Here is a 24744-nt window from a genome sequence, read left to right as displayed (position 1 = left end):
CACGAAATATGTAGGTTCGTTTTATTAACTTTACATTAGGGTCAGGGGTAAGTTAATATACCCTATTAGGGTATTCTACTATATTTGAAAAAATACTTTAAAATGTTGATTTTGCTAATAAAAAGCTTAAACCAAAAATTTTTTTAGTCTTAAATAGCTGAAACAAAATTTAAACTTCAGATCGAGAAAAAAGATGGCTCTGTATATTAATAGTTCTTTAGTGAATTAAACTTATAGAATAATTGATTAAATCTGTCAACGCTGTAACATACAATCACATGTTGCTCATCTGTCGAAAAGTATTTTATTTATATTGTTTTTTATGAGTAACAATTATAAAATTGTTCAAAAATGAATTAACTGCGACATAAAGGTGTATTTATAAAGCGCAAATAAAAAAAAAAATTGCAAAGAATTTCTCTATAATCTATAATCTGTAAAAACAACGTTGTCGCTAATACAATTCACTTTTGGATTAGACAAAATATTCGTCAAAAAGAAATCTTTGTTTATTGTCTTTTCGTAAACTAAACGTTAATTACATCTTATTTTTGCTCAAATATTCCCAATTTGTTTATCTACACACATCTAGTTTTTGGTACAAAGTTATTTTCTGCAGGAAAAACGCGAACTGACCATGTTCAAAAATATTTTCAAAAGAGTGTGGTTTACTATGCTTTTCATATTAATTATTATAAACAACTTTGAAAAGCTAACAGAGACGGTCAATATTGCTAAAAAATTTGTAAGCATTATATCGTTATAAACTAAATATTTGAAATTTTTCATGTAAAAATATTATTAGGCGCTTGCCTTTAGAAATACCTTAAAGAACGTAAAAATCATTAATCTATATTTGGTTATTATAATAATAATAATGTTTTATTTGTTCCAAATTGTACATAAATTTACAATACAAAATAACAATTTTGAAATGTGATACAATTGAAATAAGTCAATACAAGTAGGGAACCCCAATTTACATCATACTCAAAACTTAAACAGACTCTATTAATGAGTTAACAACACAGATTAAGCATATTTAAACATTACTTAAAAGTAGAATAGCAAGAACCAGAGCAAAATTGCCAAATATTTGAGCGTCAAAAATTAAACAAGACAAATTGATAAATAAATAAATAATTAAAAGAATAGTCAATGAAATAAAATAAAAAGGAGAAAATTCTTACTTCAAAGCAGTGTAAAGAGCTGCAATGCAGTGCGTCATATTATTCAATCATCAGACTTATGTGAACGCATACTAATACCATAAACACACCAACCATATTGACAAACTGTACAACAAATTGTGAAGTAGAGACAGACAATCAGTGTCAGTTAATATAATTTGGTTGCTTCATTTCTTTCTCTCAATGTCTAGTGAGTTTTTATATTTATAAATAACTTGTGGTTTATGTACATGTGCCTTTTGAAACCATTTACTTTGTAAATTTAATAAGTGTTTAAAAATCAAGTTTTTAAGAAAAAATAAATAGTGAATGCTTAAATAAGAATAGTAACGGTCAATGGAAGATTGTAAGTAAATTATTGTTAAAAAAAAACATAATCATAAATAAATAATGTATTTTCAGTTGCCGGTAGTTCGATAATGAACGCAATAACACTTTATTTATCAACATGTAAACTAATTATGAAAATTGATAAAGATGATCCAACTACATGGACCGATTTATACCGGTTAGTACCATATTTACGACAGTCCTTATCATGTTCAGTTTGTTCGAATTTGGCATTGGATCCACAAACACCGTCACGCGGTAATTGTCAGCATCATGTATGCCGGGCTTGTCAAAATGGTCGGAAAAAATTAAAACCATCGTGTCAATGTTGTCGAGTGTACACGGAATATCGTGAAAACTGGCAATTACGTTCAATTCAACGTTGCTATAAACAATTGTGCGTTTATTTTAAGACAACAGCTGCTTATAAAAATATTTTTGATTTAGCGTTAAATTCGAATGATTCAGCTGCATCAAATTTAATGGAATTAATATGTGAAGCTTCATTGTTTACGGATAATTACAAAAATTTATCATCACAAACGGATTATAGTATATTACCGTATGTTTATGTAAGTTCAGCAGCTACAAACCAAAATTCACGAGTTACCTTAGCGACTACATCGACGTATACTTTATCAAGTTCCAGCGCGACTACAACAAAATCATCAATATCAGTGCCAAATGGGCAAGAGGATTCTTCATTGCAATCACAGGTAATTTTAACATTTATGATTTTTTTAATGTAATGCTCCCTCTCTCTAAGCCAATCATTGCAAGAAAAAAACACACGTACCTATAATGTAAATAAAAACTTATCCTGAGTACGACGAGTCGAAGGAACTGACAAATCACGGTTTTTTGGGGGCGAATGTGGGTTTTTGAGCAGGTGAAAATAATAATAAACAAGTTAAAACAAAAAATTGACTGAGTTAATTGTTGAAATATCCTGTGTAGAAAGTGTTGAATGTCAGTGCTTTTATTATTTGTTTCTAAGTTAGAAAAGTTCTTAGCGGAATTTCGGCCGTATTTACTAGCATTTGTAGAATTTTTTTCTCTTTTCGATAATGTGTAAAATTTTCATGACCACTAGTTGAAGCTACCTGCAAATTTCCAACTCCCTATCTTTTATAGTTTTGAAGAAAATGGACACCAAAGTTTTGTCCTAATTTGATTTTACGAAAAAATTTTTCAAACAAAAGTTGTTTATTTTTTATATAAGGGAAATTTTTTATATTTTAACTTTTCTTCTATCTCTAACGGTTTAAAAGATGGATCCTAAGGACCCAAGATCCAATTGACCTGTTGTATATTTACGAAGTAGATCTCATTTTTTACGCCCTGAGCACGCTATAAAAATTTCAGCTTGATATTTCAGACGGATAACCGACAGATAGACTAATTAAGTTATTTTATGTAGCAAAATTTTGTTTGTAGCATCAATATTTCTAAGCGTTAGAAACTTGGGACTAAACTTAGTATACCTCGATACCTTGATAAATTTCCGTTTTTCATCTTTTATATGTTTACTGTATAAAGCTAAAATGATATCTGATGAAGTTCAGGCATTAAAAGCTTCGAACAGTCCTATTTATTGTTAGACTTTTCAGGTCGAAATTTAGAAGTACATATGTGATTTTTACGCGATCGGACGCAAACTGTTCGTATGAGAAAAAAAAGTTAGTTTAGCCAGAAAGTGTGGTCTTTAAATTTACGCGCATGAGCGCGCTTACAAATTCGTAATAATTAATCATGCTGAACAATCATGAAAATAGGAACAAAACTATTGGATCTTATATTTGAAACTATTCTAAGCGTTATTTGTTCTTAAGAATTTTTAATTAAGAATTTGTTCTTAAGTTATTTTGATGAAAACTTGATTTTTTAAAAATAATTTCGAGCTTTTAATACCTCGATTGACATACGTCTATAACAATAATTGCATATATCCACTTTCACCAAAAGTATGCGTGTTTTAAGTTTGATTTTTAGTTAGAAAACTTTGATATAAAGCCCACAATGTAATTGAAAACACGTCTATACTTATTGAAAAGAAATTTTTTTCCATAAAATATAAAATTTTTTCCCTATACATATAAAATTCTTTGTCCTGAATGACTGACGGTTCAACGCAAGCTTAAACCGCTGGTCGTAAAGACCTGAAACTTGCAGGAGGGTGTGTTCTTTGTATGACGTAGGCTAGTTCCTCTCTACTAGTGTAGGCGCTGAGTAGGTTTCTTGTGCCTTTTCAGGCCCCACTGAACAAGATGTGAATTTCGAAGTATTTTGACCCGCTGAAGCCGAATTTTCAATTTTCAAATCGCTCAAAGTGGGAAGAATTTTTTTATAAACAAATTAATTGCTTATACGGCCATAGCACCTAAACTATTGAAAATTTACCAATACAATTTTCTACCATTTTATTCTACATGAAAAAATAACATTTCTTTTTTTATTCGTCTTGATGCGACCAATAGAATCATTTGGAGATATGGTTAAAATATTAAACAAAAACAATAGTGCACAAGGTCGGCGCGCAGTGCTCGGACTGTAACGTCCGTAGATTGACCAATAATGAATATTTTTGTCAATCACTTGTAAGGTTTTCATTTTAAAAGTATGAGTGCCTATTTTAATTTTATGCTCATAAAAATAAGTTTTATGCAATAACAACAAAGCAAGCACGATTAATTGGTTATAGTCCCGGAGCTGACCGTAAAAACGCGAGCCGATCAGCGGTACGCATAAAATATATTTTCCCTACTACTACTAACCATAGTCAATAGGATGGGGCTTTAGTGCCTCAACGCAGTGGGCACATATAACATGGGTGCTTTCTTGAAAGTAAAATTTTTGTTGACGAACTGTACCAACTTTGTCCTGCTTGGTAATTACTTTAAAATCTTCTATTCATTGAATAGAACAAAATAATATTTAAGTGCCTCGACGCAACCGGTGATAACACGGTGGCACGGATTTTTCAATGAATTTTCCCGTGTGCACGAACTATACCCATTCCGATCCGCTTAAAACTTTAACCAAATGAAAATTTAAACAATTTTATATACAAAAAAAAATAAGTGCCTCATTAGTTGCGGTTCTATATGCCTGGCAGGACGCCTAACATTTCGCGAGCTCCTATGCTACTATGTAGATAACTCTTCCGTCCGTCCATCCGTCTGTGGTCACGATTACTCAAAAACGAAAAGAGATATCAAGCTGAAATACAGCGTGCTTAGGACGTAAAAAGTGAGGTCAAGTTCGTAAATGAGCAACATGGGTCAATTGGGTCATGGGTCCGTAGTACCCATCTTGTAAACCGTTAGAGATAGAATGAAAGTTTAAATGTAAAAAATGTTCCTTACAAAAAAATAAACAACTTTTGTTTGAAACATTTTTTTGTAAACATCACTGTTTACCCACGAGGGCGTTAATTAGGTACAAATTTTATAGTATGTATGTATTAATATAGGAATATCAAAGTGAATATCTTTTGTTATTTACATGACGTCAAAAAAAAACAAACGATTGCGCATCAACACTTGCGCATTATATGAGAATATCAGTTAACTATGTCAGATATGCATTATGAGAACTACTGATGGAGGCCCTTTGCTTATGGCCTAATACCCCTCTGGCTCCACTATTTTCTGGTTGTTCAAGGTTACCAGCAGCAGCATTATCGGGAAGCTAAAAAATTATCGAATATCTTAGGTATAATAATGAAAGAAGTAGTTAGTTTCAGAATTATTTAATTATGACACTTCAATCAGTGTAAAATATGAACCAGTAATTATCGAAAATAATAATATCATAATTAATAAGTTCATATATTTTCAAAATCATACTTACACCTTCACGTTGTAACATCATGTTAAATTCTTCTTTATATTTTGCTTTCAATACCACGAATTTTCCATAACACTCAGGATGATACATAGCGTTTTCCATTGTTGTAGGAAAATCAATGTCTCCGTATTTATGGTTTTTATATTTTCGATACATTGCCATTCGTCTGGCCTTTTCGAAATGAGTTTGATCAAAAGGTACCAAATTTTCACCACAACGGCATAAAAAGCACTGATTTTTAATTTTTATCGTTTTATAAGGCTTTTAATTGAGCAAAATATTAAAAGCACTCTAAACAAGTGAAAACAAACAATTGACTGAGTTAATTGTTGAAATACCATGTATAGGCAGTGTTGATAACTCTGTCACATTTCACATATGTACATACATATCTGACATATTTAACTGATATTCTCATATAATGCGCAAGTGTTGATGCGCAATCGTTTGTTTTTTTTTGACGTCATGTAAATAACAAAAGATATTCACTTTGATATTCCTATATTAATACATACATACTATAAAATTTGTACCTAATTAACGCCCTCGTGGGTAAACAGTGATGTTTACAAAAAAATGTTTCAAACAAAAGTTGTTTATTTTTTTGTAAGGAACATTTTTTACATTTAAACTTTCATTCTATCTCTAACGGTTTACAAGATGGGTACTACGGACCCATGACCCAATTGACCCATGTTGCTCATTTACGAACTTGACCTCACTTTTTACGTCCTAAGCACGCTGTATTTCAGCTTGATATCTCTTTTCGTTTTTGAGTAATCGTGACCACAGACGGATGGACGGACGGAAGAGTTATCTACATAGTAGCATAGGAGCTCGCGAAATGTTAGGCGTCCTGCCAGGCATATAGAACCGCAACTAATGAGGCACTTATTTTTTTTTGTATATAAAATTGTTTAAATTTTCATTTGGTTAAAGTTTTAAGCGGATCGGAATGGGTATAGTTCGTGCACACGGGAAAATTCATTGAAAAATCCGTGCCACCGTGTTATCACCGGTTGCGTCGAGGCACTTAAATATTATTTTGTTCTATTCAATGAATAGAAGATTTTAAAGTAATTACCAAGCAGGACAAAGTTGGTACAGTTCGTCAACAAAAATTTTACTTTCAAGAAAGCACCCATGTTATATGTGCCCACTGCGTTGAGGCACTAAAGCCCCATCCTATTGACTATGGTTAGTAGTAGTAGGGAAAATATATTTTATGCGTACCGCTGATCGGCTCGCGTTCTTACGGTCAGCTCCGGGACTATTAAGAATCTTTTTTATTTTCAAATATCTATATTAAAACTTGAGTTATTGCAACCGAACGCGATGTAGAAATCAATTCTGATTCTTGTCTTTTTGATATGTTTACAATGTAAAGCAATGTTGTTTGCATTGTAAACCTAATTTCAGTTTTTGTCAATTTTGACCTGAAAAGACTACAAAAAATGCTTCAAACAAAACTTTTTTTTTCTTTATAAGAAACATTTTTATACCATGTATATGAAATATACATGGTTTAGTCCCAAATTTGTAACGATTAAAAATATTGATACTATGAACAAAATTTTGGTATAGGTGTTCATAAAATCCATATCGACCGCCCGTCTGTCTGTCTGTCATCACGATTACTCAAAATCGAAAAGAGATATCAAGCTGAAATTTTTAAGCGTGCTTAGAACGTAAAAAATGAGGTCAAGTTCGTAAATGAGTAGCATAGGTCAGTTGGGTTTCCTGTAAACCGTAAGAGATAGAACAAAAGTTTAAATGTTCTTTATACAAAAATTAACAACTTTTGTTTGAAACATTTTTCGTAAACATCACTGTTTACCCGTGATAGCGCAAATTAGGAGCAAATTGAATAGTACGTATTATATGGGAATATCAATTATATATGTGTGACATATATGTATGTGTGATGTGACAGAGTAATCAACAATGTCTGTACATGGTATTTTAACAATTTACTCAGTCAATTGTTTGTTTTCACTTGTTTACATTATAATTTTGTTCTCTAACGAATTACAAGATAAAATTTAACGAAAAATCGTATAACTTGAAAAATTACAAACTTAGAAAAGCTGTATCTCTGAAACTATCGGTCTTACAACCGGTTGGATCTAAAATTGTTGCAAATTTAACCATCTTTATTTTTCGATTTTTCTTATTGTTCGGTATGTTCCGGTCGTTTACCGAGGTCGAAAATTTGGATGTAACATGGCATTTACACTGAAAACAACATATTAAAAAAACAAACATACATGACTTGATGCAACGTTCACCCCTTTTTCATGTTTCATTTGATTGAATCAGAATTGATTTATACAATCGCGTTCGGTGGCAATAACTCAAGTTTTAATAGAGATATATGAAAAAAATCTTAAACTAGAACAAATTTTTAATTTTCGCATACATAATTATGTGGGGTTTTCTTTCGCTAAGGCTTCTGTTTCAACTTATAAATTAATAGCGGGCCGGAAAAATGATAAAGCTTAGTACTTACAATCAGGCTGGTCTCGTTGTTATTGCATAAAACGTGTTTTCATTTGCATGCCATTAAAATAGAGACTCATACCTTTAAAATAATAAAAATATTAATTAATGGCCAATCTACGGACGTTACAGTCCGAACACTGCGCGCTGACCTTGTGCAATATCGTTTTTGTTAACTATTTTAATCATATCAACGATTCTATTGGTCGTATAAAGACGTATAAAAAAATAAACTTTTTTTTAATGTATAAATAATGAATAAAATGGTACAAAATTGTTTTGGTAAATTTTCAATAGTTCAGGAGCTATGGCCGTATAAAAAATTAATTTGTTAATAACAAATTTCTCCCCGCTTTGAGCGATTTTCAAATTGAAAATTCGGATTCAGCGGGGCAAAATACGCCGAAATAAAATTCTTGTTCAGTGAGACCTGAAAAAGAACACGAAACCCACTCAGCGCCTACACTGTAAATTATTTTTATAAAAAACATTTTAATGATTGACATTGCATTTTTGTTGATAATTAGTTATTGACTGTTCCTTGCCATTTAAGAGGCAGATTCTGTAGGCGCGTATTTTTACGTGGTACCCCCAGTGGGCATAATCTACGCACATTATCTATTATTATTAATATCAATATAGAAATAATGTAGATATGATGAAAACCCATGCCCAATCATTCATATTAAATATAGGGTACCCGTGACTCTATTTCCATAGCTTAAGAGTGTATTCTCTGACCAATTTTAAGTCGAAAGTGCCTTTTGGACTTTTGTCCAAAATTCAATAGTTGAGGAGGTATGGGAACTATTGAATTTAACCAATAAAGACATTGCTGGGTAAAGCAGTTTAATGTTTTATTAATAGACAATAAAATAGCTATAGATGATGTAATTCTGCATCTGTTCGTTTTTTATTCAACTTTATAGCATCAAAATTGGCTGAGATATGTCACTTTTTACGATAAGTAATAATATCTAAAATCATAGTATTTTAACATTTAAAAAAGTACTTATCGTAAAAAGTGACATATCTAAGCCATTTTTGATGCTAGAAAGTTGAATAAAATACGAACAGGTGCAAAATTACATCAGCTATAGTTTTTGTAGAAATTTTGTAATTAATAAAATAATAAAAACATAAAACTACTTTATTCGACAATGTCTTTACTTTATTGGTTAAATTTAATAGTGCCCATAACTTCTGAACTATTGGGTTTTGGACAGAAGTATATAAGGCACTTTCGACGTAAAATCAAAATACTGTGATGCATTGTTTTGTAAACTGACTAGAATAAAAGCTATAACGATTAAAAGAAAATTTGTTCCCAAATTTTTATCTATTTTAATACCATGTATATATGAAATATATCAAGGTTATACTAAGTTTAGTACCAAATTTGTATCGCTTAAAAAAAATATTGATGCTACGAACATCATCATAATTTTGGTATAGGTGTTCACCAAATCATGTAATTAGTCCATTTCCGGTTGCCTGTCTGTCCGCCCGACAACACGATAACTCAAAAAAGAAAAAATATATCAAGCTGAAATCTTTATAGCATGCTCAGGACATAAAAAAAAGAGCGGAGTTCGTAAAAGAGCAACATAGGTAATTGGATCTTGCATCTTTTAAACCGTTAGAGATAGAACAAAAGTTCAAAAATAAAACATGTTCCTTATAAAAAATTAACAACTTTTGTTTGAAACATTTTTTCGTAAACATCACTGTTTACACGTGAGGGTGCAGGTTAGAATATCATAGTATGTATTACATAAGAATATCAGTTATGTGTGTGTGACACCACAGCCGCATTATATATACTTGACAGCGGTTATCTAAGAGTGATCTTTCTTTACTTTCATGACATAAAAAAATAAACGAGTGCGTAATCAACACTGTCTCTACATGGTAGTTCAACAATTAACTCAGTTGATTGTTTGCTTTCGCTTGTATTTAATAACTTTGTAATTTTTGGTTTTATTACTAACAGTTACAGAACCAAAATTGTATAGAATTTAATTTGCAACCAAAAATAAAAAAAAAACTTTATTTGCGATGAATAGTTTTGGTCGATAAAACGTAAAAACCCTTCGTACCCTTTTTTACAAGAAGGGGGTTGGGAGCAATGGTTGCGACTCCACAAAGATGGGTTCAACTATATACTAGCCCCCTCTTTACAACCAAAAAATAAAATTGCGTTCTCGGACTTAAAGCCAAAAAATGTAACATTTCAATAGACAATAAAACGTATTTAAAGATGCCATTTCTTTCAAATGAAGATCTAAGTCTTTCATCTAAGGAGGGTATATCGGGATCGGTGGAAGTGGTGAGTTGAATCAATTTAAATGAGATTTTTTAGGGATTAAGACTAACAATCATTTATTTTCTGTTCTAATTTACCTTTTTTTTCTCCTGGCATAAATCTAATTTTTTTTCTCTACGAAGGGAACTATGATCTTTCGAATAGATATATAAAAAATAGTTATTATACTAATTGACATGACTGTTATTTATATGCAATATACAATCTCTAACAATTTTCATCTATAATAAATTCACTTAAATACCACGCCAATCATAACTTATTTATTTATTGTACATTCGTAAGAGCTGACTGACCAGCCCTGTTCTAACATTTAACTGACTGACAGTCATAACTGTTAACTATATGCAATATACAATTGTATAACAATTTTCAGCTTTAGTATATTCATTTAAATACCACGGCAATCATAAATGAATATTATTTATTTAGTGTACATACATAAATTCTGACTGATCAGCCCTATTCTAATATTTAACTGACTGAATGTCATAACTATTATTTATATGCAATATACAATCTGTATAACAATTATCAGCTTTATTAAATTGATTTAAATACCACGGAAATCGTAACCGTTTCGATAGCATATATCTGACCCCTGTTCTATCGTTCGCTTTACTGACCGCAGTATGTGTGTGTATACAACTACTATAACCAATCCTCAAATGATCAGCTTTAGTAAATTCAACGAATTTTTTTTGGCCTTATTCGATATGTTGAAAAAAGTTTGCCAAAACATCAGCCATGTTTTGGCAAACTGCTTTTAACATCTCTGTTAACATTCTGACAAAACATCAGCAACGTACCTGTTCATTGCAAAAAATTTTTTTTTTACATGTTTGACTTTTCACTCAGAGTTATGGTCCCCGGCTACCTGGCTGATGTTTTGGCAAACCTTTTTAACATCTCTGTTAACATTCTAACAGAACATCATTCGCGTGCCTTTGCATCTTTGGCTCTCCGCCCAGACATACGGTCTCCGGTTGCCTGGCTGATGATCCGGAATTTGTTAAAGTAACTTTTAATCTTCATTTTCCGATACAGAAAACTCACGTACTTGTTCGAAAGTAAAACTTGCATGTCCCTCTTGTTCTATTATATCTCGAAAGAGTGAGGCTAAATAAAGAAAAAAAGTGTTAAGAATCGTCCAAAATATAAAATCCACTAGTTTTGGTAAATGTTAGATAAATAGAAGGTGGTGTCCGCAAGTAGAATACGAATGGTGATTGAATAAACAAATTAAATTTTAAATTATTGTTTATTAATAGTGATTATTGTTAATTATTGTTTATTAATAAATTTGTTAGTGATAGTGAATTTAGTTTTGCGATTTTGTATCGCTACTTAAAAATTGTGATTCTCTTTTCTCTTTTAAAGTAAATTATTCTCAGTGACATTAAAAACAATTAGCCGACATTGAAGAAGAAAAGGTAGAAACAAACAATCTTTGTTCTGATAAACAATCATACTCTTTATATTGGAATAGTTTTTATAGAGGCTCAGTGGCTCAATGAGGCTGATTTCAAGTTTCAACATACCCTCCACTGTGTGATCAAATGTGCATGAGATGGACTTTTCCGCCGAATTACTTCCTAAAGCAGGAAGATCAATTTTTGATACGTACACATACGTTCAGATGTTTTAAATAAATAACATAAGGAACAGCAATAATAAATTCTTAGATCTAGTATTTTCTATGAATAAGTATATTGAAGTGAACGAAGCTAATGATCCAATTTTCAAGACTGAAGGCTACCACCCATCGTTGGAGTTTACTTATACTTACAACTGTGATACTGCTTCTGTAAACCAATCTAATCTAGACTACGATTTCAATAACTGTGATTATACATCCCTATCCAAAGATATTTCCGAATATGACTGGAGTAGTTTATTTGGTATATCTAGTGTGGACACTGCTTTCGATGAGTTTTATAATGTGTTAAAACTATTTATATCTAAACACACACCATTTAAAAAAATCTTCAATTCCTCGTTCCCACGTTGTTTTTCAAAAGAACTAATCACTATGGTAAAAAATAAAAAGATTGCCCATAAAGTGTACAAAGAGTCTCATCTTCTCAGTGACTATTTCCAATTCCAAGTGTTGCGAAGTCAGTGTAGTAGTTAACTAAAAAATGATATTCTTCATACATTAGTGATATCGAATCTTCTATGTGCAGTTCTGAGTCAATCATTAATTTTTAAGGGCAATCATTTATTTTACTACTTTAAAAAAATCCGATGATTAGCCTAGTCTTGTTCGTTTGAATGGTGAATTTTCAAATGATAACAATGGCATTGTAAATCTGTTTGCAGAATTCTTCTCCTCAGTGTATAACAATTATAATCGTAGCAATAACTCACACAATTTACACAATCAATGTTTATCTTTTAACTCAATTAACTTATCACAGTTCAAATTTGAAATAGACGATGTCCAAAAACAATTGATTTTTGTCAAATGTAAAAAAAGTCCTGGTCCTGACAATATTCCTCCAGTTTTGTTGAAGTCTTGTGCCTCCTCCCTTGCTTCTATCCTGACTGTGCTGTTTAATAATTCCCTAACTCTTGGTGTCTTTCCTACCATTCTTAAATATAGTTACGTAAAACCTATTTATAAATCGGGCGACAAATCTGATGTTACTAACTATAGACCTATATGTATTCAGCCCACTATCGCAAAAATATTTGTTGGCATTGGTATTAAGCAAAATTCAGCAAATTATTGACGCTGAGATTATTTTTGAGCAACAGGGTTTTTACACAGGTCGCTCAACATGTACAAATTTATTAATATTTCAACAATATGTAGTAGAGGCTTTTGCATCTCAGAAACAAGTTGACACCATTTACCTAGATTTCTCAAAAGCATTTGATTTAGTTGATCATCGCATTCTTACAAACAAACTTGCCAGTAAGGGTATACATGGTTCCCTTTTAAACTGGTTTTTATCATACTTAAGAGGCAGATCACAATCAGTCAAATTATCTTCAGCAATCTCAAAAAAATATTCGGTTCCTTGTGGAGTACCACAGGGGTCTCTTCTTGGTCCATTTCTTTTTAAAATCTTCATAAATGATATTATCTCTTTCCTTCCATCTGTTAATGCTGCGCTTTTCGCGACCTTAAAATATATACTAAAATAGAAAATACCAATGACTGCTTAAATCTTCAGAACGCATTCAGTGTGATTGAAAAGTGGTATCATATCAATAATATGTCTCTCAATATAAATAGGTGTAAAGTCGTATCATTTTATAAAATTAACGCTCTATTATTTTTTGAATACAAATTACAGAATATACCCTTAGGCAGAGAGCAATCAATAAAAGATTTAGGAATTATTTTCAACCATGATTTATCCTTTAAAACACATGTCTCATCCGTAGTTAAAAAAGCTAACCAAACCCTAGATTTTATAAACAAAAGTACTCTTCGCTTTTCTTCCACATATCCCTTAATCTTCCTTTACAAATCTATGGTCCACCCTTTACTTGAATATGGAGTTATTCAAAAAATTATAAATAATAATTTTTTTTAAATTGTTATTATTGTTATTTTCTTATTGTTGTTACTATTATATGTATTTTATTTCTTTTTTCAAAATTTTAATACCTTCATTTGTTCTATTACCTTCATTTGTGTTATTTTATTATTCTACGCTGTTAAAGCCATCATATTGTTTATAATTTTAGTAACTATTGTATATTTAAATTTGTAACTGGGTATTACCCGTAAATAAATAAATAATTAAATACTTCTGTCCCACTTTATGAGCGTAAATCGAAAAACACAAATTCGGATGGATATGATTTTTTTAGAACACTCTGGGAAACGTTTTTCACCGGCTCCCATAAAAATCTACTAGCGTGGAATCGATTCCTGGACCAGATTTTTTTCGGTTTTATTTCCTCGATCATGTGGTATTTTTTTTAGAACATAAAAAATCATTTGAGCCACTTTCTCGACCTTCAAAAAACGTGTTACTTATAAAATTATTACTAATGTTCACAGGACAGTTTGGATGTTTTATTTACAACACGGCCCACAGTAAATACAAACACATCTTTAGTAAACATACAAAATTATTCAATTCCTTCAAACAAAATACTCAACTTCAAAAGAAATGTAGTTACTGGAACATCAAATAATGTTATTAACAACCAAGTTTGCAATAATGATGATGTAACAACAAATAATTTCTACATGAATGAAATTACATCATCAACGTGTACACCAATTAATACCAGTTTTAAGAAACCAGCTGCAAATAGAGGATCTAGTCGTTCGGTACAAGTGAGACGGAAAGGTTGCCGTTGTGGGAATGCTACTCCAACACCAGGAAAGTTAACATGTTGTGGTCAACGATGTCCATGCTATGTGGATGGTAAAGCTTGCTTGGAATGTCGATGCCGAGGATGTCGGAATCCACACAGAGCCGATGGAGTGAAGGTACTGTTTAGTTTTTATTTAAGTAATTAGTTGTAAAAATACTTTCGTTGATTATATACTCTAATCATTTGGTTAAAAAAAAGTGGTTACCTGGAAAGTTTTCCAGGAGTTTTAAAAGTAGCGATTTTGTAGATTTTGAAGTGCTCTTATCGAATTTCCACTATGCTACCTCGTATTATTGCCGCTTGTGACGCCATTTTTAAAAAATGCTGTCGAAAAGTGGTTTTTGCACGATATCTACTTTTCAAATCATTTTACAGGGAAATAAATCTAAATACAAAATTAAAACAAACAAAAATTCTTAAAATTTATGCCCAGACCATTTTTTTTATAAATAAAAAAGTTTCGTCGCAAAGTGTAACGATCTCTTCTAGAGGGTAGAAAAATACTATTCGACTATTAACTAAAAATAATTTTTAAAAAATTTTGCGTCCCTCTACTAATTCCGTTAAAAAATGATTCTTTATTACGTCCTTAACAAAAAACTATAGAGACATTTTACGATTGAGAGGGTCCATCACCGCCTTAAGGAAGTTCCCTCACCAGTAATAATTAAAAAGAGTAATTAATTAATTAAAAATACACTAAATAACATAGCATGATATGAGGATGGTATGTTATTTAATGTATTTTTAATTAATAAAAACTCTCTTAATTGATCGATAAGATACCCAAATTTTTTTTTGATTTAATAATATGTATCGTTAACTACAACATACAAAAAATTTGGATCATTTTCTACTAATTTATTTTTTCTATTACTGGTGAGGGAGCCTCCTTAAGCCACTTTGAAAATTAAAAAAAAAAAAAAAAAAACATGGTTACAACTGAAAAATTTTTTTTCGCCCGTCTACTAATTGGGTTAAAAAGTTATTCCTTAGTGAATAATAATTCCTTTATGAATAACTATTAAGGCATTTTACGATTGAGAGGGCCCAACACCCCTCTAGGCCACTTTGAGCACTATTAAAAAAACCTTTAAGTTTTAACTGAAAATTTTTTTTCCGTTCGTCCACTAATTTAGATATAATATGATTCTTTATTATGTCCTGAAGAAATAATTTATGAAGAATTTTACGATAAAGTGGGCGGAAGACCCCTTCGGAGCCCACTTCAAAAAACCTAAAGTTTATTCTGAAAATGTAATAATAATAATAATAATATTTTATTCGTTCTCTTTCGATATACAATGTACATAGAATTCGTCAAAAAAAAAAAAAAAAAAAAAAAAAATTATAATAATTAAAGATAATGCGGTGATGGCCGACTTTTCGTAGACTATCCCGGTATTCACCTTAAACATCGTGGAAAACCATCAAAAACTCACGAGTAGGATAGCTGACATCCTTAAAAGTAAGAATGTCTAAAATAAATAATTATGAAATTTGTTTACCAAAAAACAAAAAACAATATATGAATTAAATTTGTTTTTCCGGTGATAAAAAAAATCTACCGGAAAGTGTCAAATATTATAAAAAAAATAAATATTGATACCGGTGTATAAAAATTTCCACGGTACCATATTATATAATAAAAAAGAAAAAAAAAATTGATTACCGGTGTATAAAAAGTTTCCACGGTAAATGTTATATAATAAAAAAGAAAAAAAATTGATTACCGGTGTATAAAAAATTTCCACGGTAAATGTCATTTAATTAAAAAATAAATAAATTAATATAAAATTATCGAATTCCGGTGATTAAAGATCAACACGGAAAGTGTCAGAAATTAAAAATTATAAATACAATTACTTAATACATATATTAAGTTTAAAAATTACTTTTTAGTCCTTCCTCCAATGAATAGAAACACTGCTGTTGCAGGTACCTACGAACTGCATTGATCGGAGCCATTCTATTATCTCTCATAATGTCATTAACGGTTGACCCTTTACTGATTTTACCATAAAAAAGAATTGCAAGATACCTCGTATTTTTTAAAAAAAATGAATATTTACACCTGGGATTAACATATTCAGATGGATTTCGAATCATATAACGATTGCCCTGATTTATATTAATTTCGAACACATTTTTCTTTTGGATAAAAAATTTGTAGATTTCAAAAATATAATGAGAGTGAAATGTCAGTATTCTGTTGTTCAGAAAGAATATTTTACAACTTTCAGTTCTTTTTAAGTTAAAAATGATTCTAATTGCTCTCTTTTGTATTTTAAATATTTTTGAGGCATTTACTGAAGCACCCCATATTACTATGCCATATGTCATAATTGAAGCAAAATTTGCATAGTAAACTGACAGTAGTGTCTTTTGGTCAACTCTTGATCTTAACGCTCTTAATTGAAAGCACACTCTGCTCAATTTTACACATAAGGTGTCAATATGAGATTTCCAATTCATTCCTGAATCTATTTCAACTCCTAGAAATGTCGTTTTACTTACAAACAGATTATGCGTAAAGGTGACTCCACCACCAAAACACACAATTGCTGTTTTGTTACGATTTAGAAGCAAATCGTTTTCATGGAACCAGTTGTCCATTAATTCCAGTACATTGTTAATGACTTTCATAAGCTCATTGGTATCTTTATGTGAAACAACGATGGTCGTATCATCGGCAAAGAGTGCAACTTTACAAAATAATTTACTAAATGAATTTGGTAAGTCATTAATAAATAGGAGAAACAGCAATGGCCCAAGAATAGACCCTTGTGGGACCCCAGACCTGATTGCATCTCAACTTGACTTGAAAGTATTTCCGTCTATGTTTAATTCAATAAATTGAGCTCTATTAGATAAATATGACTATAAGTTTATAACATTGGCCACGAATACCATATGCATAAATTTTGGAGAGGAGTAAATTATGATTCACGCGATCGAAGGCTTTAGAAAGATCAAAAAATAAAGAGGCTACTTTAAAACCTTCATTAATTTTCGTGAATGATGATCCGTGACGTCAAAAATTGCATTTGTAGTTCTTGTATTCTCTCGATATCCAAATTGATCGGGTGTCAATATGTTGAACCGAGTTAGAAAATTTGAAATTTTATTAAATATAACTCTCTCTAGAACTTTGCTGAAGATAGGTAAACATGATATCGGACGAAAATTACTGACATCCATGTTATTGGGTTTCTTTTGAAGGGGTACTATTCGTGCTAATTTGCCACGATCAGGAAAGATTCCCTCCCTTAACATACAATTAACAATTTCGACTAAAGGAGCCAATAAGGTTTTTGAAACCGATTTTAAAACATTACTGGAAATGCCTAAGTAGTCCATGGAGTCTTTGGATTTCATATTTCCAATAATTTGTTCTATGTCACGGGAATCGATTTCATCAATAAAAATAGTTTTTTCAAAATTTTTTATTTCAATTATGTTTTTGGCGTTATTATCCTGACCAATAGCAGAGCCCAAATTAATAAAACACTCATTTAAAGTGTCGACCATGGACATAGGGTCGCATATTTCAATATTATTTATACTTATGTGTTTAATGCCCCTAGATATGTTTAAAGTTTCATTTTTTATAATGTTCCATACAACTTTGGGATTGTTATTCGTGTTCTAATATAATTAATATATACACAACAAACATAATGTTACTTAATGAAAAATACTAACTGTCGGAAGTTACATATTTTTTTCAGTAAAATAATTAAAAAAAACTCATACTACGAATAAATACAAAATTTTGATTTCTCTATGTTGAATTCGTAATACTAAATTTGTTACCTTGCTATACACAACAAAACAATGCTTTTCACAGATTTTACAACTTCAATTAAAAAAACTCTGAATTAATTCAAAAAGAACAAAATCTCACTTAAAAAACTCTGTATTAATTCAAAAATTACAAATTCCACTTATAAGAACTAAATAAGTTCAAAAACTTAAAAAATGTTCACATAAAAAATTTTCAAAGTGGCCTTTGGGGGTGATGGCCCCTCTCAATCGAAAAATGCCTGTATAATTATTTATTCAGGACATAATAAGGAATCATTTTTTAACCAAATTAGTGGACGGGCGGAAAAATTTTTTTTCAGTTTTAACTTTCAGGTTTTTTTTTTTTGTTTTTTTTAATTTTCAGAGCAGCCTGAGGGGGTGATGAGCCCTCTCAATCGTAAAATACCTCCATAGGTATTTGTTAAGGGCATAATAAGGAATCATTTTTAAACGAAATTAGTGGACGGACGTAAAATTTATTCCAGTTAATAACTAGTCTAAACTTCAATTACATAGAAAAATATATGTTGAAAATGCCAACGGGAATCGATAGAGTGATGAAATCTAAGCAAAAAGTGCTCTTTAAGTATATTTCGGAGTATTTAACGTTGAATAACTCAAAAATTGGACGTTTTTTAAAAAAAGTAATTTTAACAATTTTTAAAGTACTATAATAAAACCTTGAAAATGAAAAAGTTTCAAGTCATTTGCACGAAAATTAACGGAGCTATAATGAAAACAAAATTTCCCGTACCATTTTTTTATATTTTATTCAGCACAAGAACTGATGAATTTACCATGGGAACTAAAATTAATGCTTGCCACTTTCCAATTTACTTTATTAAGGTACTGACAACATGCTCAAAAGTACTAGCAGTTTCGGATATATATTTTTTTAAATATTGCAAATTAAAATGGTAAAATATTCAGCGGAAAAAGAGCTAAATTTTTTCCTTCTAAACTTTTTTTGTAACTTTATTATTTTTCGAGTTGTTTAACGATAAAGACAATTTTTTCGTTTTTTTCAAAAAATTTTTTGCATTTAATTTGCAATATTTCGAAAACTTTGTGTAAAAACTTGTTAGTAGAGTGAAATTACGCCTTGTGTATGGATTAAAAGTTCGAGCAGCGTAACTTGGGGGTTTTTCTTTTCACATCAAAATAAGTATTTTTTTAAATTTTTTACTTTCCCGGAGTATATATGAAATATACATAGTATATTAAGTTTAGTCCAAAGTTTGTATCGCCTAAAAATATTCATGCTACGAAAAAAATTTTGGTATAGGTGTTCATAGAATTACCTAATTAGTCCATTTCCGGTTGTCCGTCCGTCCGTCTGTGGACACGATAACTCAAAAACGAAAAGAGATATCAAGATGAAATTTTTATAGCGCACTCAGGACCTAAAAACTGAGGTCAAGTTCGTAAATGAGCAATATGGGTCAATTGGGTCTTGGGTCCGTAGGACCCATCTTGTAAACCGTTAGAGATAGAGCAAAAGCTTAAATGTAAAAATGTTCTTTATAAAAAAAATAAACAACTTTTGTTTGAAACATTTTTTTGTAAACATCACTGTTTACCCACGAGGGCGCTTATTAGGTGTAAATTTTATAGTATACATTAATATGGGAATATCAGTGTGTGTGTAGCTATTTAAAAGTGGATATCTTTTTTTATTAACGTGACGTCAAAAAACAAACGATTGCTTCATCAACACTGTCTATACATAGTATTTCAACAATTAACTCAGTCAATTGTTTGTTTTCACTTGTTTTGCTTAGATTTACTCCAGTATGTATCTAATTAAAATAAATTGGAAGGCAGCAAACATTAATTTTAGATCGCGCGTAAATGCATCAGTTTTTGTGCTGAATAAAACATTAAAAAAGGTACGAGAAAGCATCTTCTCATTATAACTCCGTTAATTTTCGTTCAAATGATTTGATTTTTTTTTCATTTTCAGGTTTTTATATTATTCTTAAAAGTGTATGATATACTCTTTTCAAAAAACGTCCAATTTTTCAGTTATTTAACGTTAAATACTCGAATCAAAATGTATAATCTTTCACTCAATCTAATCGGCGCTCGTACGCAGAAACTATTGATTTTTTTGCAGGAAATTGTAATGACTTAAATTGTAGGAAATTTTCTGAGGTTGAATTATGTATACATATATTTTCCTCGTAAATTGACTCGATAAGGAGATATTGTCAAAAAACTGCTGCATTTTTCACACAACGCCATTTTTTTTACCGTTTTTTTGAATGATTTTTTCGAATAGAAGGTTGACTCTATAAATAATATGTACACCGCGAGAGATATGTAGTACCGCGGTAGAGAAATAATATGTAGAGCCGCGGTTTTTATGTTGTTTAATTTCGATTTTGTTTTTTGACTCTCTCCACTTCCGGCGTTAAAATCAACCATTTCCGAAAAATCGTAAATTTGAGTTTTGTTTTAGTTTGGAAAAATCAGTTATTGAAAAAATCAAAATAGATTTTGTAGATTTAGGTAACTATAACCAAGTAATTATCAATATCAATATCCATTGTAGTTTTGGTCAATATTTCAACTTCTGAGCTAACCTTGAAAAATTCGGACTTCGAAGAAGTGGTAAATTTTTCAGGCTATAATTTTTTTAGGATGGCTAAATTTTATACGTTGTTAGAGCAATGGCCCAACATTTGGCGCCAGCCGATTTATTTTATCTCATCTAGAACTGGACATATTGATTATAGTGCGTTTAACCATATTTCATTAAAATCATTAAAATAGTTTCGTAGTTTAGGCGTGATTGCGTAACAACATATATACATTAGATAGACAAACAGAGTTACTTTCGCATTTGTAATATGAGTAATGACAAGTAATGATTTTCCACAAAAAGACAGTTTTTCTAAGAAATGATTTCTCACATGTATTTCGTATTGTATCCGTTTCCAATCATTGGAAGCGGATACAATACGAATATTGAACTGCGATAAATTATACTTTTTATAAGTCTCTTTAGGAAATTTCCGTTTCCGAGTTATTTTATACATTTAAATGTTTAAAAAGCTCCAAGAAGGCCTGTTTCAAGGCTGAGAAACAATGATATCAATTAAATTTTTGAACTCACCTAATCCTAATATAATGGAAAAGAAAATTCATTTAAAGAAAATAGGATAAGATTTGTTTTAGAACCTACAACTATTATGCATGACAGAGATTAGCTCCAGGACAACTCGCATCATTTTTTGAAAACGTTTTATAAATTACGTTGTTGTTTAGCTAGAATAAAAATTTCAAATATTTTAAAATATGTAATAAAATGCATCCGAATGATTTGAAATGCTTTATTAACAATGAAAATATTGAGATAAAATTTTAGTCGTAAAAATGATTTTTATGTTTCATTTAGGTATTTCTATGTTTTGAATCTAAATCTATAGGCCAGTCTTATCTTATACTAAAAATCGCTAAAATCGCAAGAAAACGGCTAGTTCTTTTTTTTTATGCTGTTAGTACTACTACCAGTAACGTATATCCTAGTTTGTAGCTTCGAAAGACCCTGTGAAAGTGGTAATTTCGCAGAAGAAAACTGCTACAATTTGAGATCAAAAGCAACTCTGTAAGTTCAATACTGACCGAGATACAGCTCTTCAAAAATTGGCAATTTTTTTCGAAAAAAGTGAAATTTTAATACTTGGTCTATTTTCGATTCTGATATCGGGGAAAATATTCATATTATGGGTGAAATCATAGGAAAAGATGTTATACCAAATGTAATTAGCTTTAATATATGCAAAGAACGATGCCTTTAGGCCATCACTTACAAATCTTAAAAATCCAAAAAAGGAGAAAATTGCATTCTTTGCCAATTTGCTCTGTTTAGTTCTCGCACTGGATAAATCATATACAGCCACAATAGTCCGGAAGCGAATCGCAAAATTATTTGTTTTATCGACTACCAGTCTAAACCTTGTTAAAAGCGGCAATCAAATCCGTAAAATTATAGTCTATGACAACCCTATGAGACCGATTGCAAAAATGTAACTTGGTCGATAAAGTCTGGCAATACTTTTTTTTCTTTTGGGATGCCAACTTGGCTCATAGGATTTTTCGAGTCCTACAAAGTTAGCATAGGTCTTTTGACGCTGCAAATTTGGATATATTAAAAAATCAGAACTAGCTGTTTTCTTGCGATTTTAATGTTCGATATGACTGGCTGATTATAAGAAATTGAAAGAACGTTTTCTTGCTTTATTGTGTGCAAATATATTTATTTATTTTTATTTTGTTTCAGGTTCGGCCACATATACCAGCAACTCAAAATTTACATATACATTATCCTGATACACCAAAAGTACAAGTGGATATTGAACCAGATCCAATATCGTTAAATACAATATCATTTTCTACACCAAATTTAAAAGTGGTTGGTTTATATTCTGGTGATTTAAATCAAATTAGTTCAACGGTACCTTCAGCAATATTAATGGGTGATGAAACTTCTGATATATTAGGAGAAGGCGAAAACAGTGATCTAGATTTAGATATATGACATCCTTGGATGAATCCTATTGAGGATTATTTTCGTCACAATTAATAAATTTTCAATTAATTATAACAATTCCAACTGTGATAGCATATTCTTGGATTATAATTGGTTTCAACAAAGTATTAGTTTACGTCGTTAATATTTTATTCAAGGAACTAGTCCGACACATGGTGCCAATGTACTGACTTATTTTCTGGCAGCATCCATGTTAAAACGATGCAGGATAGAGAGGCAAACAATAGTTCTCAATGAATCCAGGATCGTCAAGTTTCATCTGCAGTTTTCCTGAATCCTGAAGACATGAGCCAGTTCTTTAAGTATATTATCGTAGTGCAACATCCACTCAGAAAACCTTATCTTGGCTCGCTTCAGGAGCTTTATCTAGATCTGCTCTTTTTGGTGTATAATGTATGTTGGTATACAATACTTTCACTTCTTTGAATTTTATCGAACAACATTGAGTCCTAAAACTATGAAAAAAACAACAGAATAAGGTGGTTTTTTTTATCATCTACTTGAATTTAGGTCAGTACTTTGTTACTCTTCGCCTTAGAAAAATTGACGAAGGTCATTCTATCGAAAATATCCATAAATAATGATAAATATCTCGCATCGTTAATTATTGGGCTACAGAGCTCTGTGTATGTTCAATAACACTGGTCTACAAATTTGTACTTCAAAAAAGTATTCTTCAGTCTTCAAAGTATTTCTGTAGTGAATACAAAAATAAGTTTTTAGAAAAAAAAAAATTATTTTTGAATAAATTTACAGAAATTATATAGTTTTTTAATCATAAGTGGAATTTGAACGTGATATTGAAACGTTCCAATCGCGTTGATATCGTTTTTCCAAGTTTGCGATATCCTGATGGGCAATTATCCGGAAAGAAGTCCAAATGATAATGTAAAAAGTGGATTTTCAAAGACATGTTTCAACCCAATTTTTGGAATGATAACATGTTTTCTATAAGTTCAGCATATTTGGCACTCCTCTTATTTCCTAAGAACTTTTTTCTAATAAGGCGAAAATCATCCCAGGCTTTTTTTTTCTGTATCTTCTAGAACCGAGTCAAAGTTATCATCTTTAAAGAAATTTTTATTTGTAGACCTACGAATTTACCTTCCTTTGCCTTATCGTCACATTATTTTGGAAATTTCTGATGAAGGTATTGAAAAGCAACTGCATTTTTGTTCATTGCTTTTACGAAATTTTTCATCAGTCCTGGTTTAATATGCAGTGGCGGAAGTAACATTTATTTTGGGTTAACTAAAAGGCCATTTTTAACATTTTTTTTTGTACAGATTGAAGTGTCTGACGATGAGGCCATAACTTTTTTTAGAATGCTTTTTTCTATCACGATTATCCCATTCGCAAATAAAGCAACAAAATTTCGTATAGCCGAATTGTAATCCAAACAGCAGAGCTACGGCTTTCAAATTCCCACAGATTTGCTATTGGTGTTCATCATACTTAATTCGCAACAGAACGGTTTTATCTATTTTTTTTTTATTTATAGCATTATCAAGTTCAGTGAGGTTGGAACCATTAAATTCGGAATATGTCAAGTATGGAAAAAACTTAAACTAATAAATCACTTTTACTTGTCAATTTGTATTCAGCATGGGTAATTAGGTAGAAATTTGTTCAAATTATTTTGAATACTTTGCCCCTGTAGACCAGTGTAATTGAAAAAAGGTTCGTTGTAAGACTTATTGTATATGTAACACTTCGTGTATATTTAACACTTTTTTTTACAATTTTCTTTTAGTTGTTACTCGTTTTAATTTTTACATCGCCAGAATATGGAACAGAAACATTCGCCTTGTTTGCAACGATAGTCTTTATTAAACTCGACGAAT

The 24744-nt window shown here is 30.8% G+C and overlaps 1 protein-coding gene across 1 annotated transcript; it reads left to right on the top strand.

The window, feature by feature from the left end:
• The first annotated feature begins 1390 nt into the window (after positions 1–1390).
• On the top strand, positions 1391–23521 carry LOC123302356 (E3 ubiquitin-protein ligase MSL2). Its single transcript, XM_044885256.1, has 4 exons — positions 1391–1536; positions 1593–2236; positions 14216–14653; positions 22631–23521. Exons 1-4 carry the CDS (start codon positions 1527–1529, stop codon positions 22886–22888), a joined length of 1350 nt encoding a protein of 449 aa, XP_044741191.1. The 5' UTR covers positions 1391–1526; the 3' UTR covers positions 22889–23521.
• Positions 23522–24744: the final 1223 nt, after the last annotated feature.

Source organism: Chrysoperla carnea, chromosome X (genome assembly GCF_905475395.1).
Source record: "Chrysoperla carnea chromosome X, inChrCarn1.1, whole genome shotgun sequence".
Lineage (NCBI taxonomy): Eukaryota > Metazoa > Arthropoda > Insecta > Neuroptera > Chrysopidae > Chrysoperla > Chrysoperla carnea.
This window is presented reverse-complemented; position numbering and strand designations above follow the sequence as displayed.